This window comes from Lissotriton helveticus, chromosome 3_1, assembly GCF_964261635.1.
Source record: "Lissotriton helveticus chromosome 3_1, aLisHel1.1, whole genome shotgun sequence".
Taxonomy (NCBI): Eukaryota; Metazoa; Chordata; class Amphibia; order Caudata; family Salamandridae; genus Lissotriton; species Lissotriton helveticus.
In genome coordinates this window covers 1,565,964,955-1,565,984,932 of record NC_136061.1, presented here as the reverse complement: position 1 = coordinate 1,565,984,932, position 19,978 = coordinate 1,565,964,955, and the positions used below count along the sequence as shown (strand labels likewise).

Sequence of the window (19,978 nt, the reverse complement as noted above, 5' to 3'; positions counted from 1 at the left end):
ATCTTCAGGGATGTCAACTGAGTACCGTTATCAGAGATAAGAACAGATGGATAACCTTCATTTAAAAACACGCCCTTCAGAAAGGCAATGGTTGTCTCAGTGTCAATCTCTTTCACAAATTGCACACAAAGCCATTTAGAGAAACAATCAATCACCACAATAGCATACCGTTGATTCATGGGTAATTCGCTCATAGGACCTATGAAATCCAGGCAGATGCTGTGCCAAGGTAAACTCTCAAACCCAATTTTTTGAGGTGAGCGTGATCCCACAACTTTTAACCGCTTCTCCCCCTCCTTGCAATAGTCACACTTCACTACACAATCAACAGCATCATTATCTACCGACGGCCACCAAAAATTCTCCTTGACACGACGCTGAGTGAGGGTTTGACCCAAATGTCCCTCATGAGCCAAACTGAGAATCCTACTCCGCAAAGAACTGGGAGGTATGAAACGATCCCCTCGCATCAATACATTCTCTCCTTCTAGGGAAAGTTCATCCACAATCCTCAAAAATGGCCTAACCTCAGGCATAACAGTGCTTTCCCTTCTGGATCCCTTAGGAACAAGGTCAATGACAGATTGTAAAACACGATCCTCCTCCATTCCTCTCACCCAATCATCACGAGTGAAAGAGCCACCTCCTAAAAATAGCACATCCTCCACCACTGCGGCTACAGCAGAATCATCTGAGACACTTCCACTACAGGCTCCAGAGCATGCAGGGAGTCTGGATAAACAATCCGCCTGGATGTTTTTCCAGCCATGAACAAATTCAATCTCGTACTGGTAATCCTGTAAGCGAGAAGCCAGCCTCGCTAACCTGGGAGACCCCTTCCCAGCACCCCCCGGGGCTAACACATTGACCAGTGGTTTATGGTCCGTGCGCAGAACAAATTTGTATCCCCATAAATACGTTCTAAAATAACTCGTGCCCCAAACAGCTGCAAGAGCCTCTCGCTCTATGACCGAATAATTGGCTTCAGAGGTGGACAAAGGCCTGGAAGCAAACGCTATGGTCTTCTCTTCTCCCCCATGCCTCTGTAAAAGCACCGCTCCAAGCCCCACCCCGCTCGCATCAACCATCAAAACCGAGGAACGACCTGTATCAAAAGGGGTTAGTACCTCAGCAGCTTTAAGTTCCCTTTTTATCAGATTAACACAGGATTCATGCTCAGTAGACCAATTGAATTTGGCACCCTTTTTTAATAAACATCTCAAAGGTGCTGTCTTAGACGAAAAATCCCTCACAAATTTTGAATAAAATTCAATTAAGCCCATGAAGGACCGAAGTTGATCTTTATCAACAGGTGAGGGGGCTAACTCGATAGCTTCTAACAGGTTCCTTTTAGGTCTTATCCCCTCTTCAGACAAAGAAAACCCTAAGTATTCAATCTCCTTCAAAAGAAAAGCACACTTCTCCTTCCTCAAAGTAAGCCCAGCATCATCTATTCTGCTTAATACTCTCTGCAAGATTTCATTATGTTCCTCAAGCGAATCACCATAGATTAAAATATCGTCTTGGAAATATAAGACTTTATCTAGACCCTTAAAAACTTCTGAGACTAGTCTCTGGAACACGCTGGCCGCTGAGACAAGGCCAAACGGTAAACGTGTAAATTGGAAGGTTCCTTCACTGGTAATGAAAGCAGTTAGGTGCTTGGAAACATCATCCAGACTTATCTGATGATAAGCATGTTTTAGGTCTAGTTTACTAAAGAACCTGGCCCCTTTAAGTGTTGACACTAGTTCACCAATATTGGGCAGTGGGAACACATCTGCCACCACACATTTGTTCAGTGAGCGCAGGTCAACACAAAACCTAATCTTATTGTCAGGTTTTTGGGAAATCACAACAGGCGAAATCCATGGGGAGGCTTCAACAGGCTCGATGATGCCTCCTTGAAGCATTTCCTCTAAGGTAGCCTTGACCTCCTCCCGCAAAGCAAAAGGGACTCGTCTGACTTTATGTTGAACAGGAGTGCTGCCTTCTTTGAGAATTATGTGATGAGAGTAACCTACAAGTTCCCCTAACTGGTCCTTAAAAACATTATTAAATCTCTCTAAAATGTCATGTAATGAAGAATTGTCAACAATCGAGACGGGATCATCAGCCCTGGGATTAACCACAATATGTAGATCGTATTGCTGGTAACGTCCCAGAATGGCCGGTCCATCCACAGATATGTACACTTTACCCAATGCTGACCTGTTCCTGAACTCAATTTTCCCATCAAAATAACCTAATAGGTCTATTTTTTCGCCTTGGTAGCCAGAGGGAAAGATATCACATTTTCTCAACGTTCTGTCACCCCACACTCTCTTCATTAAAGACATTGGTATTATTGTCCATTTAGAACCTGTATCAACCATTAAATCAACAGACTTCCCATCAATGGTAAAATTTGTTTTCAAAAGTCTCCCTCTCCGTTCTTCACAAGAACAAATGGAGTCACACAACACCAAAATCTTATTAACATCACGCCTCAGTTCGCCATACTCACTGACTACTGTTACTTTGGAACTATTTTTGTTCCTACACATCTTAGCGAAGTGTCCTATTTTTCCACATCGCAAACACTCCTTGTTACTAGCAAAACAATATTTAGCGTCGGAAGTATGTGAATAACTTCCACATTTCGAGCACATTTTTGAGCTGTTTTTGTTGTTGGACAGTACATTCTTCTTCTGAAGAACATATCCTTTTTTCCTGACGATAGCGATGGCTGCTGCCTCTTCCTCACTATTATCGCTATTAGCTGCCTTGCTGGAAATTTCTGCAATTCTTGGTTCCAAACCACTCTTCTGCAACTCCTTCATACATTTTTCGCTCTCCTCTACTACTTTAGCCAACTCTATGGCTACCTTTAACGTAGGATTCTTTGCTGCCCACAAACGTTCTTGAATTTTTCTATTGTTCGCTTGAACAATTAGCTGGTCTCTGATAAGTTCATCAGCCATCTGTCCAAAACTGCACTTTACTGATAGTTCACGTAATCGTGCAACGAAATCATCTATGCTTTCCCCCTCCAACTGTTTGTTTTTATAAAACTTATATCTTTGTAAGACCAAATTCTCTTCTTTGCCAAATCTGGTTTCCAGTCTCGCTATAGCTTCTTTGAATTCGTCAACTTGTGACGTGGATCCTGACGATAGAACTTGCGGTATAAATTTGAAAATACGTTGCCCCTCTTTTCCTAATGTAGTCATTAATAGAGCCTTCTTTCTCTTGGGTGAGAAATCTTCCCCATCTAAGGCCTCTATGTAATTATGGAACATCACGATCCAATCTTCCCACGCCATAGATGGGTTCCCTGGTTCAGGTAGGAATTGGGGAGGGAGGGCCACATTGATTGGTTGTGACATACTAGTATATTTACAACTATAAGGATTCAGGTAATGTTAGAAATTAACTAGTATAGTTGTATTGCTGTGTGATAGCTTGTAGTCATAGGTTGATAAATAACTGTGCAAGAATAAAAACCAACAAGTTCTCCAACGCTTACCGCTTATTGTTCAGCTTGTATGTGTAGCTTCACTCATCACTGTACCAGCAGTTAAGAAATGACTCATGCGTGTATAAACAGTCGGTATTGTATCGTTGAGTCGCGTCTCTTACGCAACTGTCTTTGTTTACGTTTTTTTTTTTTTTTTCCAAAATGCCCGTTCACGTCCTTTGTCAGCGCGTACAGACGTACGCTGACGTACTTGGACGTACATTCGTCAGAACAACAGTACACTCGTGAGGGCAGTAACTGCGCGTCTCGTAGCTGTGGCGTGTTTCAGTGGTTGCTAGGCTGCTGACGCCAGACTATGGTTGCTACGGTACCTCTGGAATGTTGAATCCGTCGCGGTTACTGTTTCATCTCCCCAAGGCCTTCGACTCTCTGACCAAAGTTACACTTCGACGACAACACTCGACGAAATCCTGGAAGACGACCACTCTTCCTGTGTAACAACGATGCGTCGAATGACTGCTCCGCTCCGCCTCGTCAAATGCACAGGGTTCAGGGCTGATGGAACTCTTACTGCTCTGTACCTTCTCCGCTGCAAATTATGGAGTTGAAGTTGTGGCCAGATGTGATTCACCGTCCAAGTCGCCAAATGTAGTAAGTTGACACGATATCTGGAGACAGAGTACTTGTTGAGATAAGCTTTATTGCAGCACAGAGTCAGCAGGACCATCCCCTCTCTGACCAGAGCTCCAACTGCCAACAGGGCGGATGGAGACTCCAGAACTAGGAACGCCATGATATTCTAGAGTGCTAGTTAGATAAGCAAGAGAAGCACTGTACAACAGCCATCTGGCATGATCCACCAGCAGGATGCAGGAGGCCATCAGACCCAGCAGTCAAAGCGTCATCCTGACCGAAACCCGGAACAGAGGCTGAAAGATCGGAATCATAGCCTGAATGTCCCGGACTCGCTGCTCGGGAGGATAAACCCGAATCTGCGCCGAGTCCAGAACTGCTCCGATGAAAAGGAGCTTCTGGGAGGGAATCAGGTGCGACTTCGGCACATTGATGGAGAACCCCAGAGAATGCAGGAGGTCGGCCGTAATCTGGAGGTGGGAGACAACTGCCTGGGGCAGGCCCGCCTTCAACAGCCAGTCGTCGAGATAGGGGAAGACTGAAACCCCTGATCTGCGCAGGTGATCTGCGACCACCGCCATCACTTTTGTGAACACCCAAGGGGCGCTGGTAAGGCCAAAGGGGAGCACGGTGAACTGAAAATGCTCGTGGCCTACCATGAATCGCAGGTAGCGTCTGTGGGCAGGCAGGGCGGGGATATGAAAATAGACGTCCTGCAAGTCCAACGCCACCATCCAGTCTTGCGGATCTAAGGCAGACAGGACCTGAGCAAGCGTGAGCATCTTGAACTTCTCCTTCTGGAGGAAGCGATTGACATTCCGAAGGTCTAAGATAGGACGCAGGTCCGTGTCCTTCTTTGGAACCAGAAAGTAGTGGGAGTAACAACCATGACCTACTTCTGGCATCGGAACGCACTCGATGGCCCCCTTGGCCAAGAGGGTCGCAACTTTCTGCTGGAGAAGCGCCAAGTGATCCCATGACATGCGGTGGTACTGAGGTGGCATGGCTGGAGGGGTTGCCTCGAAGGGGAGAGAATAGCCCCTTCGGAAAATTTGCAGCACCCACTTGTCCAAAGTGCTGTTGCGCCAGTGGTGGAAATGATGGCGTATTCGTCCCCCAGCTGGCGTCTGATGGGCCTGAAAGTATGGACTAGGAGGGCTTGGAAGTGAATGCTGCGGGGGTAGAGGTGTACTGGCCCGCCCGCTGGCCCCCTGAACCGCCTCGACGGTTCCCACGTCCGCGGCCATGCTGAGGTTGTTGCTGCTGTGACCTGTGGTTATGCAAACGCCGTGGGGCGCTACTTACGTGGCCACAAAAGGAGCAAATAGCAGAAGGCTGAGGAGGCCGACAGGCCCAAGGACTTGGCCGTAGCCCGGGAGTCCTTGAAGCGCTCCAACGCACTGTCTGCCTTATTGCCAAAAAGGCGAATGCCATCAAAGGGCATGTCCATCAAGGTGTTCTGGACATCCCCTGAGAAGCCAGTAGTCCTCAACCAGGTGTGGCAGCAAAGCACCACGGTCGAGGAAATCAACCTGCCCAGTGAGTCAGCGGTATGCAGCCCACAACGTATGGTAAACTTTGCTGTATCTCTCCCGGCCGCAATCGCCTGGGAAAGAACTGTTTGGGCCTCCTCCTGACAGGTGGGCAGCACCTGCGCAACCGTGTCCCACAGAGAGTGGGTATGACGGCCCAAGACGCATGCGGTGTTCACCGACCGTAGCCCTAAGCTGGCAGATGAAAACAGTTTCTTACCAAACTGATCCAGCTTCTTGGATACCCTATCCGGACGTCCGGTACGGAACGCGATCTGGGAAGCTGAGGCTTGGACAACCAAGCTCTCAGGGGTGGGGTGTTGGGTAAGGAAGAGGGGGTCACCCGGAGCCGGCCCATGGGGTCGGGCCACGTTCCTATCTACAGGAGCCCCTGTGTTGGGCCTGGACCAGGTGCCCAAAAGAACGTCTGTCTGTGATTCATTAAAAGGCAGCAAGGGCTCCGAAGAGGTAGCCGCCAGTTGGAGCACTTCTGTCAGGAGGTTAGTCCTGACGGCCACCGTAGGGAGTTTGAGGTGGAGAGCCTTGGCTGCCCTACGCAACACCACTGCGTAACTGGCTCCCTCCTCCGTATCCACGGTAGGAGGAGACAGCATGCCAGGGTCAGGTGAGGTGTCAAGACCACTGGCCTCCCCCAAATCCTCTGCCCAGTCTGCATCATAAGCACAATCTTGTGCGAGAGGGTCCACAGACCCCTCCCAGTCCTTCCCTTCCTCTGAAGTCTGTGGAACAGGCTCAAAATAAGGAGGACGGACATAGGGCACAAAAGGCCCTATGGGCGTCGGGCGACATCGATCCGGCACCGTGTCCGGGCTGAAGCTGGAGACGCCGTCGTCCCGAGGAGTGGGCGAAGTTGGAAGCAGTGCCTGGGAGATCGGCGCTGGTGGAGGTGTCACGAGGTCAACCAGCATTGATCGAAGTCCGATCAGGGATCCCCGGAGCTGCCGGAGATGGTAAAGCAAGACCTGCCCGTCGGGCCCACGGGGCCATCAGGCGCAGCGGCGGTGCCAGACGGCCCAAAGAGTCAGGCCATGGAAGCAAGACACTCTTGCACCTGAGCAGGCGTCGCCCTCGCACCCGGAAAGGGGGGGGGTAGACTGGAGGCGACATCGCAGGCTCTACCGGAGCCACGGGGGGGGGGGGGCACCGCCCGCACCCTCAGCTGCATAGCGCAAAGCGAAGTCGAAGAGCGACGATGCTTGTTCAACTTTTTCTTGGAATGTTTCCACTTACCTGACCCCGTGTGCGAAGACTTAGATGCAGAAGAATGGTGATGACGACTCATCCTCCCACGGGACTGGGACCTCAAGCGGCGCAGATCCGACTGCCAGACTTCAAGCAACTTTCTGGACCGCTCCTGCAAAAGTCTTCGGCACCATGTCCTGGCAGTCGATGCACGACTTGGGGTCGTGGTCACGCCCCAGGCAGTAGAGACACATGCGGTGGGGGTCTGTCACCAACATCATGCGATGACAGTCCCCACAGTTCTTGAAACCGGGCATCCCTACGACACCAGGAGTTGATCGACTCGAAAAGATGAGGTAAAAGGCCTAGGAAAACTCAGTCAAAAAGTGACTGGGGGCACTAGCTCTTCCGGGATCTGTGCTTGCTGGCACGGAAAAAGAAAGAACTGACGTCAGCACGCGTGGGCATGTCTAAGTAGCTCCGACAATGTCATCCCGGCGCCAACGACGCACAGCTGCACGACGACGCCTACTGATGCGCAGGGGTACTGCTGATGAAAAAACGTACCGGATCCAGTCTGAAGCCTGGGGGTAATTCTGAGGTAAGGAGGAACCTATCACTACGTGTTTCTTTCATATCTTTCATTTAGTCAGGAAGACGCTTGTTAGCTAAAGGATGGCACAAAAAAATACAATAACCTATTCATCAGGAAATGGATGACTTGGAAGTAGCCAAACCAGTTTCAAGTGCCCTGTAGACATTAATGAGGTGGTTGGAATTATTTAGATCTTTTGTTCTGTCTAAACAAAATCTCAAGACTCGCCAAAATGTAATGACTGAAGAGACCATTCTGTAGGAGTGGTGGAATTATTGAAGAAAACTTGCAAAGATATATTATAGTTTAAGTGGACATCTGTGTCTACTTACAGTAAGGAAGAAGGATGTGTTCTCATAAGAACCCAGTTTTAGTGAAAACAGTGTAAGGAATCAATGCAGGCAGACTTAAATTAGCTCTCTTAATGTGCTGCTATTTATGAGGTTAAGTGCTATATAATCCTCCAAAATCTCCTTTATGACAGGGATCATAAGGAACATTCCAGGAGCAGGACCTTTCCAGCAGGCTATAGTAGCCACCATGTATACGTGGCGGAGGGGTGGCAGAATCTTTTAAATGATAACATACTCTTAGCAAGACACAGAGTCATGGGTATTAGAATGACAGACTAATTGATGGTCTCTTGGTCTCCCTCAGAATGTTCATACATCCTCGAAGTAGAATTAGGTGTCCATATTTAAGGAGTTTAGGCGCTACATTGCCTTCTTTGTTGCTCCCAAGGCATTTGTGGCAAGAATACATCTTGTTCAGAAAGCATATTTATTATTTTAAGACTGTAATTTGATCAGAGAATTCCACTGTCATTTATTTCACACTCTCACCAGCTACTAACAACATAAACACGCATTTTCCAATCAAGAAGTATTGGAACAGTATTATATGTGAGCCTAATGATAAGTACAGCACACACACATTTAAACTTGCTAAATTTGGGTAACCAGTGGATCAGAATTCAGTTTGTAAAAAGTCCAGGAGTTTCTGCTTTCTCCGTGAACACAAAAAATAATCTATTAAGTAGCTATTTGTTTTTCCTATGTTTTTCTCAACTTCTTTAAAACTTGTTTTAAATGCAGAGAGGGAATTTGCCACTACCTTTTCTTGTTGGACCTGAAGAACAACTTGTCAAATTGAGGCCATAGTTTCAGCTTTAAAAACGTATTCTCAGGAAATGATGGGATTTCAGGTACAGTGTTAAGAGAACAAGTTTATTACACTGCACTGAAGTTGAAGTGAGAGCAATCTTTTAACATTTATTTAGAATCCAACAAGCAGACAAGAAGAGTCTATGAGACGTGCATGCTGCTGCAGTAATGATCTTAGCAGTGAAGTGTCAGTTAAAAATGTACTCAACAACTGACTGGAGATCAGACAGTGAAGGTTTGTTAGGATAAAAAAAATACTTTTGAGAAATAATATTGGGTACAAGGGAGAGTCTAGATTACCAGAGACTAAAGGGGGTGTACCTGGTGAGAAGTGCGGTAAAATGTATTTTTCCAAACAGAGGATACCTGCATCAGGTATCCTCAAGCAAACTAATTGTGGGAGAGGGTGACCTTGTTCAGCAAAAAGTGTTCCTTATAGGATTTGAGGTAAGGTAGGTCACTCTGCCAAGTTGCCCAGTAGACAAATTAAAGTGGGGTGAAAGACTCAGAAGTGAAAAAACAACTTAATGGATACAGGGAACGGAGCTGGATGACAGGGATGAAACTATACATTTTATAGACCCATTTGTGAATACTTGAGATTGAGGGTAAAATTATATATGTATTAGTTGATTCAAGGGCATGGATGAAGATGATTACTCAGAATTATTGAAAGGGACAAAGAATGTGAAAAAACTGACGCCTCCTGGCAGAACTCTGGTGAACTATGATGTCAGGAGTATGATTTGACTGAGTTTTTATGGCATGAAATGAGGTTTAAAAGAAGGCACACTGGAGAAGATATATATAGCACAAAAATGGATTACCAACATTGGTAGTAATAAGACTGTTTTTATATGCAGAGATTTTTCCTTTTGAAAAATGACAGTGTATCTCTCCAGTTTCGTCTTTTTGATGTGATAATTGTGCTAATATGGATTCTGTATAGCAATGGTTTTAAATAACTATGCTAAACAAATAAACTAAACTAAACTAAACTAAACTACTTGGGATGGTATAACCAAAGATTATTTAAGATGATTTTGGTACCAGGAGCTCATGAGGCGATGTCATAAGAGGAAGCACATCTTTGGAAGATGCTCTCAACATAAGTCTGAAAAAGATTAACTGAGCCGGTTAACATAAGGCATGCTGGGATATTAAAACTGTTGTGTCTTTGAAGGAACGGTGGATATTCTCACTTGTATGTGTAGTTAGCCTATCAAGTTACCTTTTCCTTCATGGTATCCTCCACTTATAATTTTGAGTTTATATTTTATTTTTAGCAGCATGTTTGAGGTTTGCTATGTAGATTTGTAGAGCACTTACCTGCAAGGGAATCCAGATGCTTCAGCAGGTGCGTAGGCGTGTTGTCCCCGCAGAGGAAGAGCCACATATTAAGCCACTTGCGGAACTCAAGCAGTGAGGAGGAGAAGGCTCGGATGTGCTGTGGGAGATCGTACAATGTTTTGGGTGTGATGTAGGAGAATGAGTGACAACCTGCTCTGCTTTTGTGAATACGGGGAGAGGGAGAGTGAGAGTGCGGCTGAGCGTAGGTGTCTTGCAGGCTGGTGAAAGTGTATGCAGCTGTTCAGGTATGCTGGTCTAGTGTTGTGTAAGGCTTTGTATGTGTGGGTGAGGATCCTGAACTGGCTGTGCTTAAGGATGGAGGAGTCAGGGGTGCTCCCTCAGGTGGGGTATGATGCCGGTGTTGTGTATGCAGTCAAGTACGAGTCTTGCAGTGGTGTTCTTGATGGTCTTAAGTCTCTATAGGTGTTGCTTGGTGATTCCAGCGTAGAGTATGTTGCCGCAGTTGGGCCTTCTTGTGATGAGTGCTTGGGTGACAGTCCATCAGGCGTTATGTAGCAGTCATGTGAAGATCTTTTGTAGCATGGACAGGATGTTGAAGCAGGAAGTGCTCACTGTACTGATGTGTCGTCATGTTGAAATTCTAGTCTAGGATGATCCCCAGATTTCTTACATGGTCGTGGGTGTTGGTCCAAGCTCCGACAGCCACCAGGTGCTGTCCAATGGGGAGGTTTTACTTCCAAAGATCAGTACTTCTGTCTTGCCAGAGTTGAGCTTCAAGCAGTTGGTTCTCATTCAATCTACTACCATGGGCATGCAGTTGGTGTAGTTGGTTCTAGTGGTGAATGCCTTGTATATCAGCGACAGGATGAGTTAGCAATCGTCGGAGTAGGATACTATGGTGATGCCTTGGGATTGGATGATGTTGACGAGACGTCTCATGTAGACATTGAGTGGGACCGAGGGATGATCCCGAGCGGGCTCAGCAGATCAGTTTCTTGGTCTCTGATGCAAAAAGAGGCAGTCTGACTCTCTGGTTTCTTCCTGTGAGGCAGGAGCCAAACCAGTTGAGTGAAGGTCCTTGAATGTCAATGTCTTGGAGTCTTCCGATGCGAGTGTTGTGGGAGGCTGTATCGAAGGTCATGGAGAGGTCGAGCAGGATTAAGGCCGCTGTTTCTCCTTGGTCCAGGATGGTTTGGATATTGTTGGTGGCTACGATTATTGCAATTTCGGTGCTGTGGTTCTTTCTGAATCTTGACTGAGTGCTGTCCAGCAGGTGGTGTAACTCAAGGTGGGATGTGAGTTGCTTGTTAATGACCTTCCTAATCACTTTTGCCTGGGTAAGGGAGCATGGCAATAGGGCGGACGTTGCTCAGTTGGTTCAGGTCATGGGTTCTTGAGGGGGCATTGATCTCTCCATGTTTGCAAAAGTCCGGAAATGAGGCTGATATCATGGAGGTGTTGAGGATGCAGGTGAGGTTGGTGCTGATAAGTGATGTTCCCCGGTTGTAGAAGGGGTGGGATCAAGGATCCGTTGGGGCTCCTGTATGGATGATGGTTTGCTTGATTGCCGCTATGCCTTCTTTGGTGAGGGTTTTTCATTTGACCAGGTGGCTGTCTTGGTTGGTGATCGGTAGGCAGATAAGGACGCTAGGGTCAGGTTGGTGTGCGAAATTTCTGTAGATGTTTGTGATTTTGCTGTGGAATAAGTTTGGTAGGTTGTCGCAGAGTTCTTGGGAGGGGGTGATGATGTTGGTTGGGGGTGTGGTGATGTCCTTGATGATTGAGAAGATCTCCCTGCAGCTGTTGGAGCTCCCTTCATGCATTCAGCTAGTGCTCTTTTCTTAGCGTCTCTCAGTTGCTGGTGGGGGAGCCTGAGGGCAGCTTGCAGATGGTTCTATCTGTGGTTTTGGCACTAGCTCTCCATTTTCTTTCTAGCTGTTTGCAATGCTGTTTGGTGTCTTGAAGGCCCTCTGTGTACCAGCTGGCCTACTTGTTCGATTTCATGGGTGCGAGGGAATCCTCACTGTTTGATCCGTTTGTTGAAGTTCATGATGTCCTCATTGAGGTTGTCTGTAGGATTAAGTTGATCCCTGCTGAGGACGCTAAGCCAGTCTGCTTCTGAGATTTTGCCTCAGCTGTATGCTGATGGGTGAGCTGACTAGTGGTGTGCTGATCTGGACGTGGAGGATGGAGGTTTCGTGGTGCAATTTTGCTTTATATTATTTGGAAAAAACATTTAAAAAATGCTTGTTATACGGCTATAAAGGTTTTACAGCTTTTAACTATATTTAAATACATTTAAATGCATATGCTATAATTGGAAAAGAAATGTTGAGGGATGCCCGCACGCAGGTGGAAATTTCCTGTTTGTGATTTCAAGAAAGCAGGACTACATTTGCACCACTCACAAAAAATAACCAGTAACAAATGTCTGCTTTAGTTCATGGGAGGTCAAAAACTGGACACATTGAAGAATTTTGCTGCAACACCTGCTTATATACATCAGTTTTGGTGAAGAATATCCAAATCAAATAATAATACTGGACTAAACAAGAGGGCATTTTTACTCACCCTAACAGTGTATAATGTATCTGCTTGAAGATTCTTTAGAACTATAGAGTTGTCAGCTGCTCGCAATGAGGACCACTCCTTATTGCCATTTGTACTGTATTCCACCTAGAATTAAAGGAATTCTCATTAAGAAAAGCAACACTGAGCATTCAACATTTAAAGGTAAAAGTCTACTTTGCCCACAGACGTGCACAACTTAACTGGACAGATGTTAATTGGATTGTGGGTAATATGTTCCAGCCACATGACATAAATGTAGTGTTGGCAAAAATAAAACACAATTTTCATTTGCACCATAAATATTCTTTTAAAGAGTAGTTAATGTCTCATAGGGGATATTTCCCAAAAAAGCAAAGAGCAAAATACTGGTGCCAAACTTGTGTTCCTGCATGCAAGCTGCCAATGGGCTCTGAAGAGAATTTCTGGGCATGTGGGCCTACTGCTGTACACTGCAGGAGTTGAACTAGGTTTATTTTATGGGGTATAAATGTAAAAAACCTGAAAGTTATACAGGGATAATGGGAAAAGTTTGAACATTGCAAGGCACACTGCACACAAGGCACACTGCAAGGCACTACTTTAGAAATAGACTAATTACCCTACCGCTGGGGACTAGACCTATCAAACCAGCTGGGACAACATTAGCACCCTAACCAAGGCAATACCGTACTCGCTCACAAAAAGGCACCACAACAATCACTTCAAATCCCCCTCACGGTCTTCCCAAGCACGGAGTTAGGCTTGATCCCCAGCACAATCTCTTTAGATCTCCAAAGCAGCGGAGCGTAAGATGGATTGGGAAACTCCCTGGACATAGTGTTGGCGCTTCATACCAATCACCATGCAGACACAGACCTTTCTCAGAGTCCCGTCCTTTGACTCCTGCGCTATTCAGTTTTTGGGGTACCAAGGCATCCATACTTGAAACTTGACAATTATGTTGCGATGGCAGTCAGTTATCCTTGATTAACGAGGGTCCATTGCCGTATTACAAATTGATTTGTACCTCAGTTTTCTTTTCAGGGTGAGATGTTTCTTTGGTGGAAGAATGGGGTGGGGGAGTTGTTGGGGGGGATTCGTGAGATGTTAATTGTGTTGATAGTTCTGATTTGTTTGTACGCTTGTTTGTTTTTACCTGCACTCAGACACACATCTACAATGTACTTCATGCAGCATGACCCAAAGCACGGCTCCCTATCATGCAGTACAGGTACACACTTTGGCCCCCTGGCGCGACGGAGTGAACTGCTCTCCCACGTCACGACTACATAGAAACTCATTTACCCCTGTTATGGCGTTTCTAAGAGTTCTGTCCTGGAACATGAAGCGCAAAGCAGTCCTCCGTTTTACACACGGACCCCTTCCTGGGGTCCTACTGCTCCAGGAGACCCACCTCGTGGGTAACCACAGCCCCTTTTTGGCATGCAAAGGCTATGACAGAGAATTTCATTCAGGTTACACTCGTGGGCCCTGATGGGTGGCAATCTTATTGCGTCACTTGTTTCCTATGACTGCCTCCCGCAGCGCTAGAGCCCCCCCAGGGCCGCTTTCCTGCAATCACTGGAATGCTTGAGGGCCAAACAATCAACCTAATAAGCGTTTATGCTCCCCCAGCGGCTCTCAGAACCTTTCTCCGTGAATTTTCCAAGATCTTCCTAGACTTCCTACAGGGATTAACCTTGATAGGCCGTGACTTTAATGCAGCTCCTGTCCCGAAGGCCAATACCACTGATCCCTCTCTGTATCTAGACGCACTGGGGCTCGTCATCTCTCTGATTGGGCCACCACACTTGGCCTCTGTGATGCATGGAGGTTTTAGAACTCACAGCACCGTTAATTCACACATACTTCAGCCGCGTATCACTCCCTCTCACGCATAGACCTTTTCTTTGTGCCTGACCTGGACTACTGCGCCATCTCTCATGCCCAGATTCTCCCCCGAGGCATATCTGACCGCACTCCTTTCCTCCTACATTTGGCAGCTCGCCTAGGGATGGCCCATGTTCATGTGGTGACTAAGGTACCTTCTGGACACATCCTATGTTCAGGCCCTTGGCACTGAACTGCAAGCATATTTCTTCAGTAACGAAGGCTCAGTTGCTGCTGTTGGAACCCTCTGGGGCGCCAGTAAGGCGACCATGAGGGGGTTTGCCTGGGGGCGAATTTGTGCACAGGAGCGCGCCCGCTTTCTCCACATAACTCGGCTAGAAGCCCGCACCCTCCGCCTAAAGGGGAAACCTTGCGGCAGACCCACATGGTGACCTCTCCCAACGGCTGGGCCTCTTGCATGAGGAAATCTGTCTCCAATCCCTTAAAAGGGAGAAACAAGGGGACCCTACTCACTATGGAACCAGGGTAAAGGATTAATATGAAAAACAATGGTTCCAGTGGAGTGATGAGACTATTTTCTGGATACAAGAAATGCTTAATAGCAAATATAATCCAAGGGTAATGAGCAATGACAGAAAAAGGGCAACGTGACACGAAGTAAATACTAAAGGTAAAATTGTATTCACAGAAATAAATTCAAAAACTTATTAGCATGTATTTGATTGTACACGTAATCACAGTGCAATGGTGTCCCAAGTGTAATTCAAAAATGAGAACCAGCATTGAGCATTATCATAGTGACAAAATGTGACAATATTTACAAGGTTTCTCAGGTCAATAGTATACTGAAAGCGACCAATTCAATCACTTGAACAGAAATATTCAGCACTGTATACAATCATAAGTGCCATGTGTGTGGTTCGCTTTCTATGATCGTCGACGGCGTTTCGACCCTATGCAGAATAGAGGGTCTCATCAGGACTGGGGATACAGGGACATCTATAGAATGAAAAGGAGTACGTGTAAGTGTTGGACCTTGGGGAGAGACTTAACAAGGTATGTAAGCCACTTAGTCAAGGATAATTACCTAGATCTGGCCGAACTAAGCTTGATGGACGTGAAGGTGACACTCAGTGAAAAAAGATGAAAAAGGAACTCACTGGGTTCACTGTGAGACCCTCTATTCTGCATAGGGTCAAAACACCGTCGACGATCATAGAAAGCGAACCACACACATGGCACTTATGATTGTATAGAGTGCTGAATATTTCTGTTCATGTGATTGATTTGGTCGCTTTCTGTATACTATTGACCTGAGAAACCTTGTAAATATTGTCACATTTTGTCAGTATGATAATGCTCAATGCTGGTTCTCTTTTTTTAATTACACTTGGGACACCATTGCACTGTGATTACGTGTACAATCAAATACATGCTAATAAGTTTTTGAATTTATTTCTGTGAATACAATTTTACCTTTGGTATTTACTTTGTGTCACGTTGCCCTTTTTCTGTCATTGCTCATTACCCTTGCATTATATTTGCTATTAAGCATTTCTTGTATCCAGAAAATAGTCTCATCACTCCACAGGAACCATTGATTTTCATATTAATCCAATCCATTGAAGGCTCCAAACATCTATGGCATGCCACAATGACCAGAGTGTATGGGTAGGGGGATCAAAATGGGAAGCTGATGTACTGGTTAGCCTCACATCAGCAGGTGAACCAAATTGTGCCTGAAATCACTGATGAGCATGGTAACACTTCCTGCATATACCTTTGCCCACTACCACCATTGCCTATATACAGCTTCCTTCCAAAAGGACCCTGACTCTCCCTCCTAGTTCCTTAATGACAAGCTCCTTCTTCGCTTACCCCAGGCCGAAGCCCTGATGTTAGACGATCCTTTCACAGCCAAGGAGATCAGTGCGGCCAGGTCCATGGTGGGCCCTGGGAAAACTCCCAGCTCGATAGACTCCCAGCAGAGTGCTATGCAACGTTTTGTGACATTCTGAGCCCCCAACTTCTGTATCTTTATAAGGAAGTAGCACCTTTCCCCTGGAGGTCGACACTGCTAGGATTGTGGTGATCCCGAAAATAATGCCGCCCTCAACGGCATGCGCCGATTACCATCCCATATCCCTCATCAATGGTAAGGTCAAGATCTTTGCAACACTGCTGGCGAATAATCTCACCAGGTCATCCATACCTTGATACATCCAGAACAATGCAGATTTATGCCGGCCTGTAGTGCGAGACATTGCCTCTGGTCCCTCCATGTGGCCCCGGCCCAGCGTCATCTCCTTCCACCCACCTTAGCCTTACTTCTTATCGACTTTGAAAAGGCACTTGATACAGTGGACTGGGGATACCTGACACTAGTACTGCTGTGTGCTGGGAATGGCCCAGTTTTTGTGGACTGGTCAAGGCCTTGTACTCCAACCTCACAGCACATGTCCAGATCACTGGTGTTCGCTCCAGTGCCCATTTTATGAGGTACTAGACAAGGATGCCCTCTGTCCCCACTTCTCTTCATGCTGTCGATCAAACTGCTGGCGCACCTCATTCGTAGTGATGCTCAACTGCGTGGATGGAGATGGATTGATTGTCACAGAGAACACATAGCAGTATTTGAGGATTATGTCCTTTATCTAGCAGACCCAGCAACGAGCGGTCCGCATTGCTGCCGCATCCTTCAGGAAAAATCCCTCCCCTTCTACACACTTGCAGTGGCGGGGAGATGACTGGTGTGCACAACAGGATAGACAGCTCTATGAAGCCCGGAGTTGCCCCTAAAGCATGGTCGAGAATGGGGATGGAAGGTTTGGTCAATTAACCTAGGGTCCTGCTTAGGAATGAGGGTGCTGTTGTTGCTTTGTGCGACTACATCAAAATTCCATAAAATCTGTTCATCAAAAAAAAAAGAAATAGACTAATTACATTATAAGTAGGGATCCCAGCTATCTCTTTTTTTGATCTTTACACAAATACAGATTAAAAATACGTTTTCCCTTCCTGCACATACTTAAAAAAAAATACAGACATTAGAACGTCTGAGAGCCTCTCTAAAAATAGAACTGTCTCAGGCATTACGCATGTGTAAATAATTCAGTTAATGGGAGTCAGTTTTTTTCTTGAATCTTTGGTGTTAACTTCTAAACATCCCTACAATGTACACAGTTTGATCTTGACTGTACTATACCTCCTGAAAAGAGCATCATTTGTATTTTAGTGCACTTCAGCGCCGAGTCGGACCTGCATTAACCAGCATAGATAAATGACACCATAGTCAAAAGACATTATACATTACTTATGAAAGGAGTGGGGAGTTGTAGACAAGGTTTAGCATTGGTGCAGCTACTCACTTATCTGAAGGAAGGTACTTGCTTTTACCTACCTTTTCTTTCCCTACTTTTTTCTTATCTTGATTTTTTCTCAACATGAAACATTACTGAGTTGCGAGCTTATGCATTTGCTTACTGCCATGTGTTTGCTTTGCTATTTTTCCTGTCGCACAGTCCACTACAGGGTATGATCGCAGTGGTCCCTTCCTCAAAAAGACACAACCGATCTATGACAAGAAGCTTCATTATATCGTCGTGAGCAGTGAAAAAGGAAATCACGGGTATACTGTAAATGCGAGTGGTCAACGTATATTTTTCACCTCACTATTTTTTAGCCATGGTAGGTACGCGCTTCTGGGGTATTAAGAAGGTGAAGGAGTTTTCATGTCAAGAAAGCAGAAGGATTTGTGGAACTCTGGGCTTTCTCATCTACTCTTGTAGTTGGTTAAACATGCTATATAATTATTTCTGTGTTGTTGAACTTTTAGGATGCTTTCATTTGTGCTAAGTAGTCTATTGTATGAGAAAATATACTTGATCGAATGGGAAAAGGTTTTTCTACTGAACCAATGTCAAAAGACTAATTACAAATGCTTAATATCTAGATCACTCTGCGAGAAAAAGATCACAGAAATTTGACAGTGGCTGATTATTAAGATACTTGTACATAAAATACTTGCAATGTACTCCCGTATTGAACCATGAGCTCTTGACGGAGCAACCCATCTAGCAGTAACAGACACATCCGCTTCTTTATTTAGGGACAGGAGGAGTTTCTGAGGGGCATCGGGCACTAAAGAAAAAAGAATATAATTAAGTTAGTGGATATGGCACATATATGTTGCAAAGCTAGGCATTAACATACAATCATTACTTTCTGGTCACAGATGTAAATTACAAAGGCATACATTTCAATAATGTCTGCTTGGGGGAGGAGCCAAGATGGCGATCGGAACGGTTGCATAAACGCTTGGCTCCATGGCCCCTTCCTCCCCACACATATATCCTTAAGATGATCCTGAGCAAGGTTTGCCGATCTAAGTTGCTGAAGGGAAGCAATCACTTACCGTCTGTTTCTGGGGCTCCACCGTGCAGTAGATCCGAAGAACCGTCCCCGTCCGCTTGCTGGCCTTCGTGGCGCTGAAGCCGGGGCCTCGAGTGCAGAGGGTGCCCTGCAGTGATCGTAGCGTTGGCGGCGCTGGTCGGGTTGAGAAGCCGGTCTGTGGGAGCCTGAGAGCCGCGAGCCGGGAGAGTTGGTATCAACCCACTCCCAATAGTGGGTTGCCCCGTGAACCCGAGATATTGCCGAGCCGGAGAGAGCCCATGTCGCCCGGTTCCCCTTGGGTGAGCCGCCCGGCCATGTTGATAGTCCCGTCCGGGATCCAGCGGGTGGCTCCCGGCGAGCTGCGGGGAGCATGTCCGGCCTTTCGGTGACTCTCCTTTCTGCAGCAAGCGCCGACTGTTGAGATCCAGCCGTGGGGCCTGCTGACTCCAGTGGTCGGACGAGACTCTGAAGTGGAGGGGAAGAGGAGGAGAACGAGACGGCTGAAAATGGCGGATGACGCCTCGGGTGCGCCCCTCCCGGGGACAGAGAAACTGCTGAACTTGAGACCCCGGAGTTTGGCACTGTGGGGAAACGCTTACGCGTGGGCACGTATTGGCTGCACTGACAACCCTGCGGACTGCCCTGCTCCGGGGAGCCCGGGATTTGGAAGGAAGGATCGCCGCCATTGCTGACCCGCCATTTTGTAGCGGACTGGGTTGCTTTCGAGTTGGTGCCGATGCGTCTCCCTCTGCTACAGTGTTCTATCCCCCGGATGAGTTTACAGACTTGGAGGCGCGAATAGATTTGGTTTCTGAGCTTACTGTTGCCGCACCTGTTCTGCAAGTGGTTGTCTCACCGGGTCCTTTTTCTGTCCAGCGAGTGGAGAAGCTACATCGATCCATGGTACATGAGGCCCGGACTGTGCTGCGGTGTTTCCCACATCCTGTGCTTTCCGTTCCGTGCTTGGCGGACCTGTCTTTGGACTTGAGACTGTTGGTGGTCTGGGTATTGTTGCATTCAGACATCCGCCATGCATCGTCAGTTGTCTCTCGGTGGCTACGACCATGTTGGGCGGCTGCGCTACCTGGTCTGATTGGAACGATTGGACCTTTAGTACCGAATTGTATCTCATCTGCAGGACTATTCATCATCGATATTATTGCCAGAAGCGGCCAGGGGTGACCTCGTTTGGGATTTGGAGGGACTTCTTCCGGGTTAATGGTGATTCAAGGGCACGTCTAGTGGGGCTGTAATTGATTGCGTTGTATGTGCTTGCTGATACTTATAC

At 46.6% G+C, this 19,978-nt stretch overlaps 1 protein-coding gene across 1 annotated transcript in view; it reads right to left on the bottom strand.

The window, feature by feature from the left end:
* SORL1 (sortilin related receptor 1) overlaps positions 1-19,978 on the bottom strand; it is an 852,839-nt gene that overhangs the window by 181,095 nt on the left and 651,766 nt on the right. Inside the window, exons 36-37 of the mRNA XM_078682321.1 lie at positions 18,326-18,438; positions 12,469-12,573 (exon numbers count right to left, since the gene is read on the bottom strand). Of these exons, the coding sequence (XP_078538447.1) occupies positions 12,469-12,573; positions 18,326-18,438 (218 nt within the window). The remainder of the gene's footprint in view (positions 1-12,468; positions 12,574-18,325; positions 18,439-19,978) is intronic.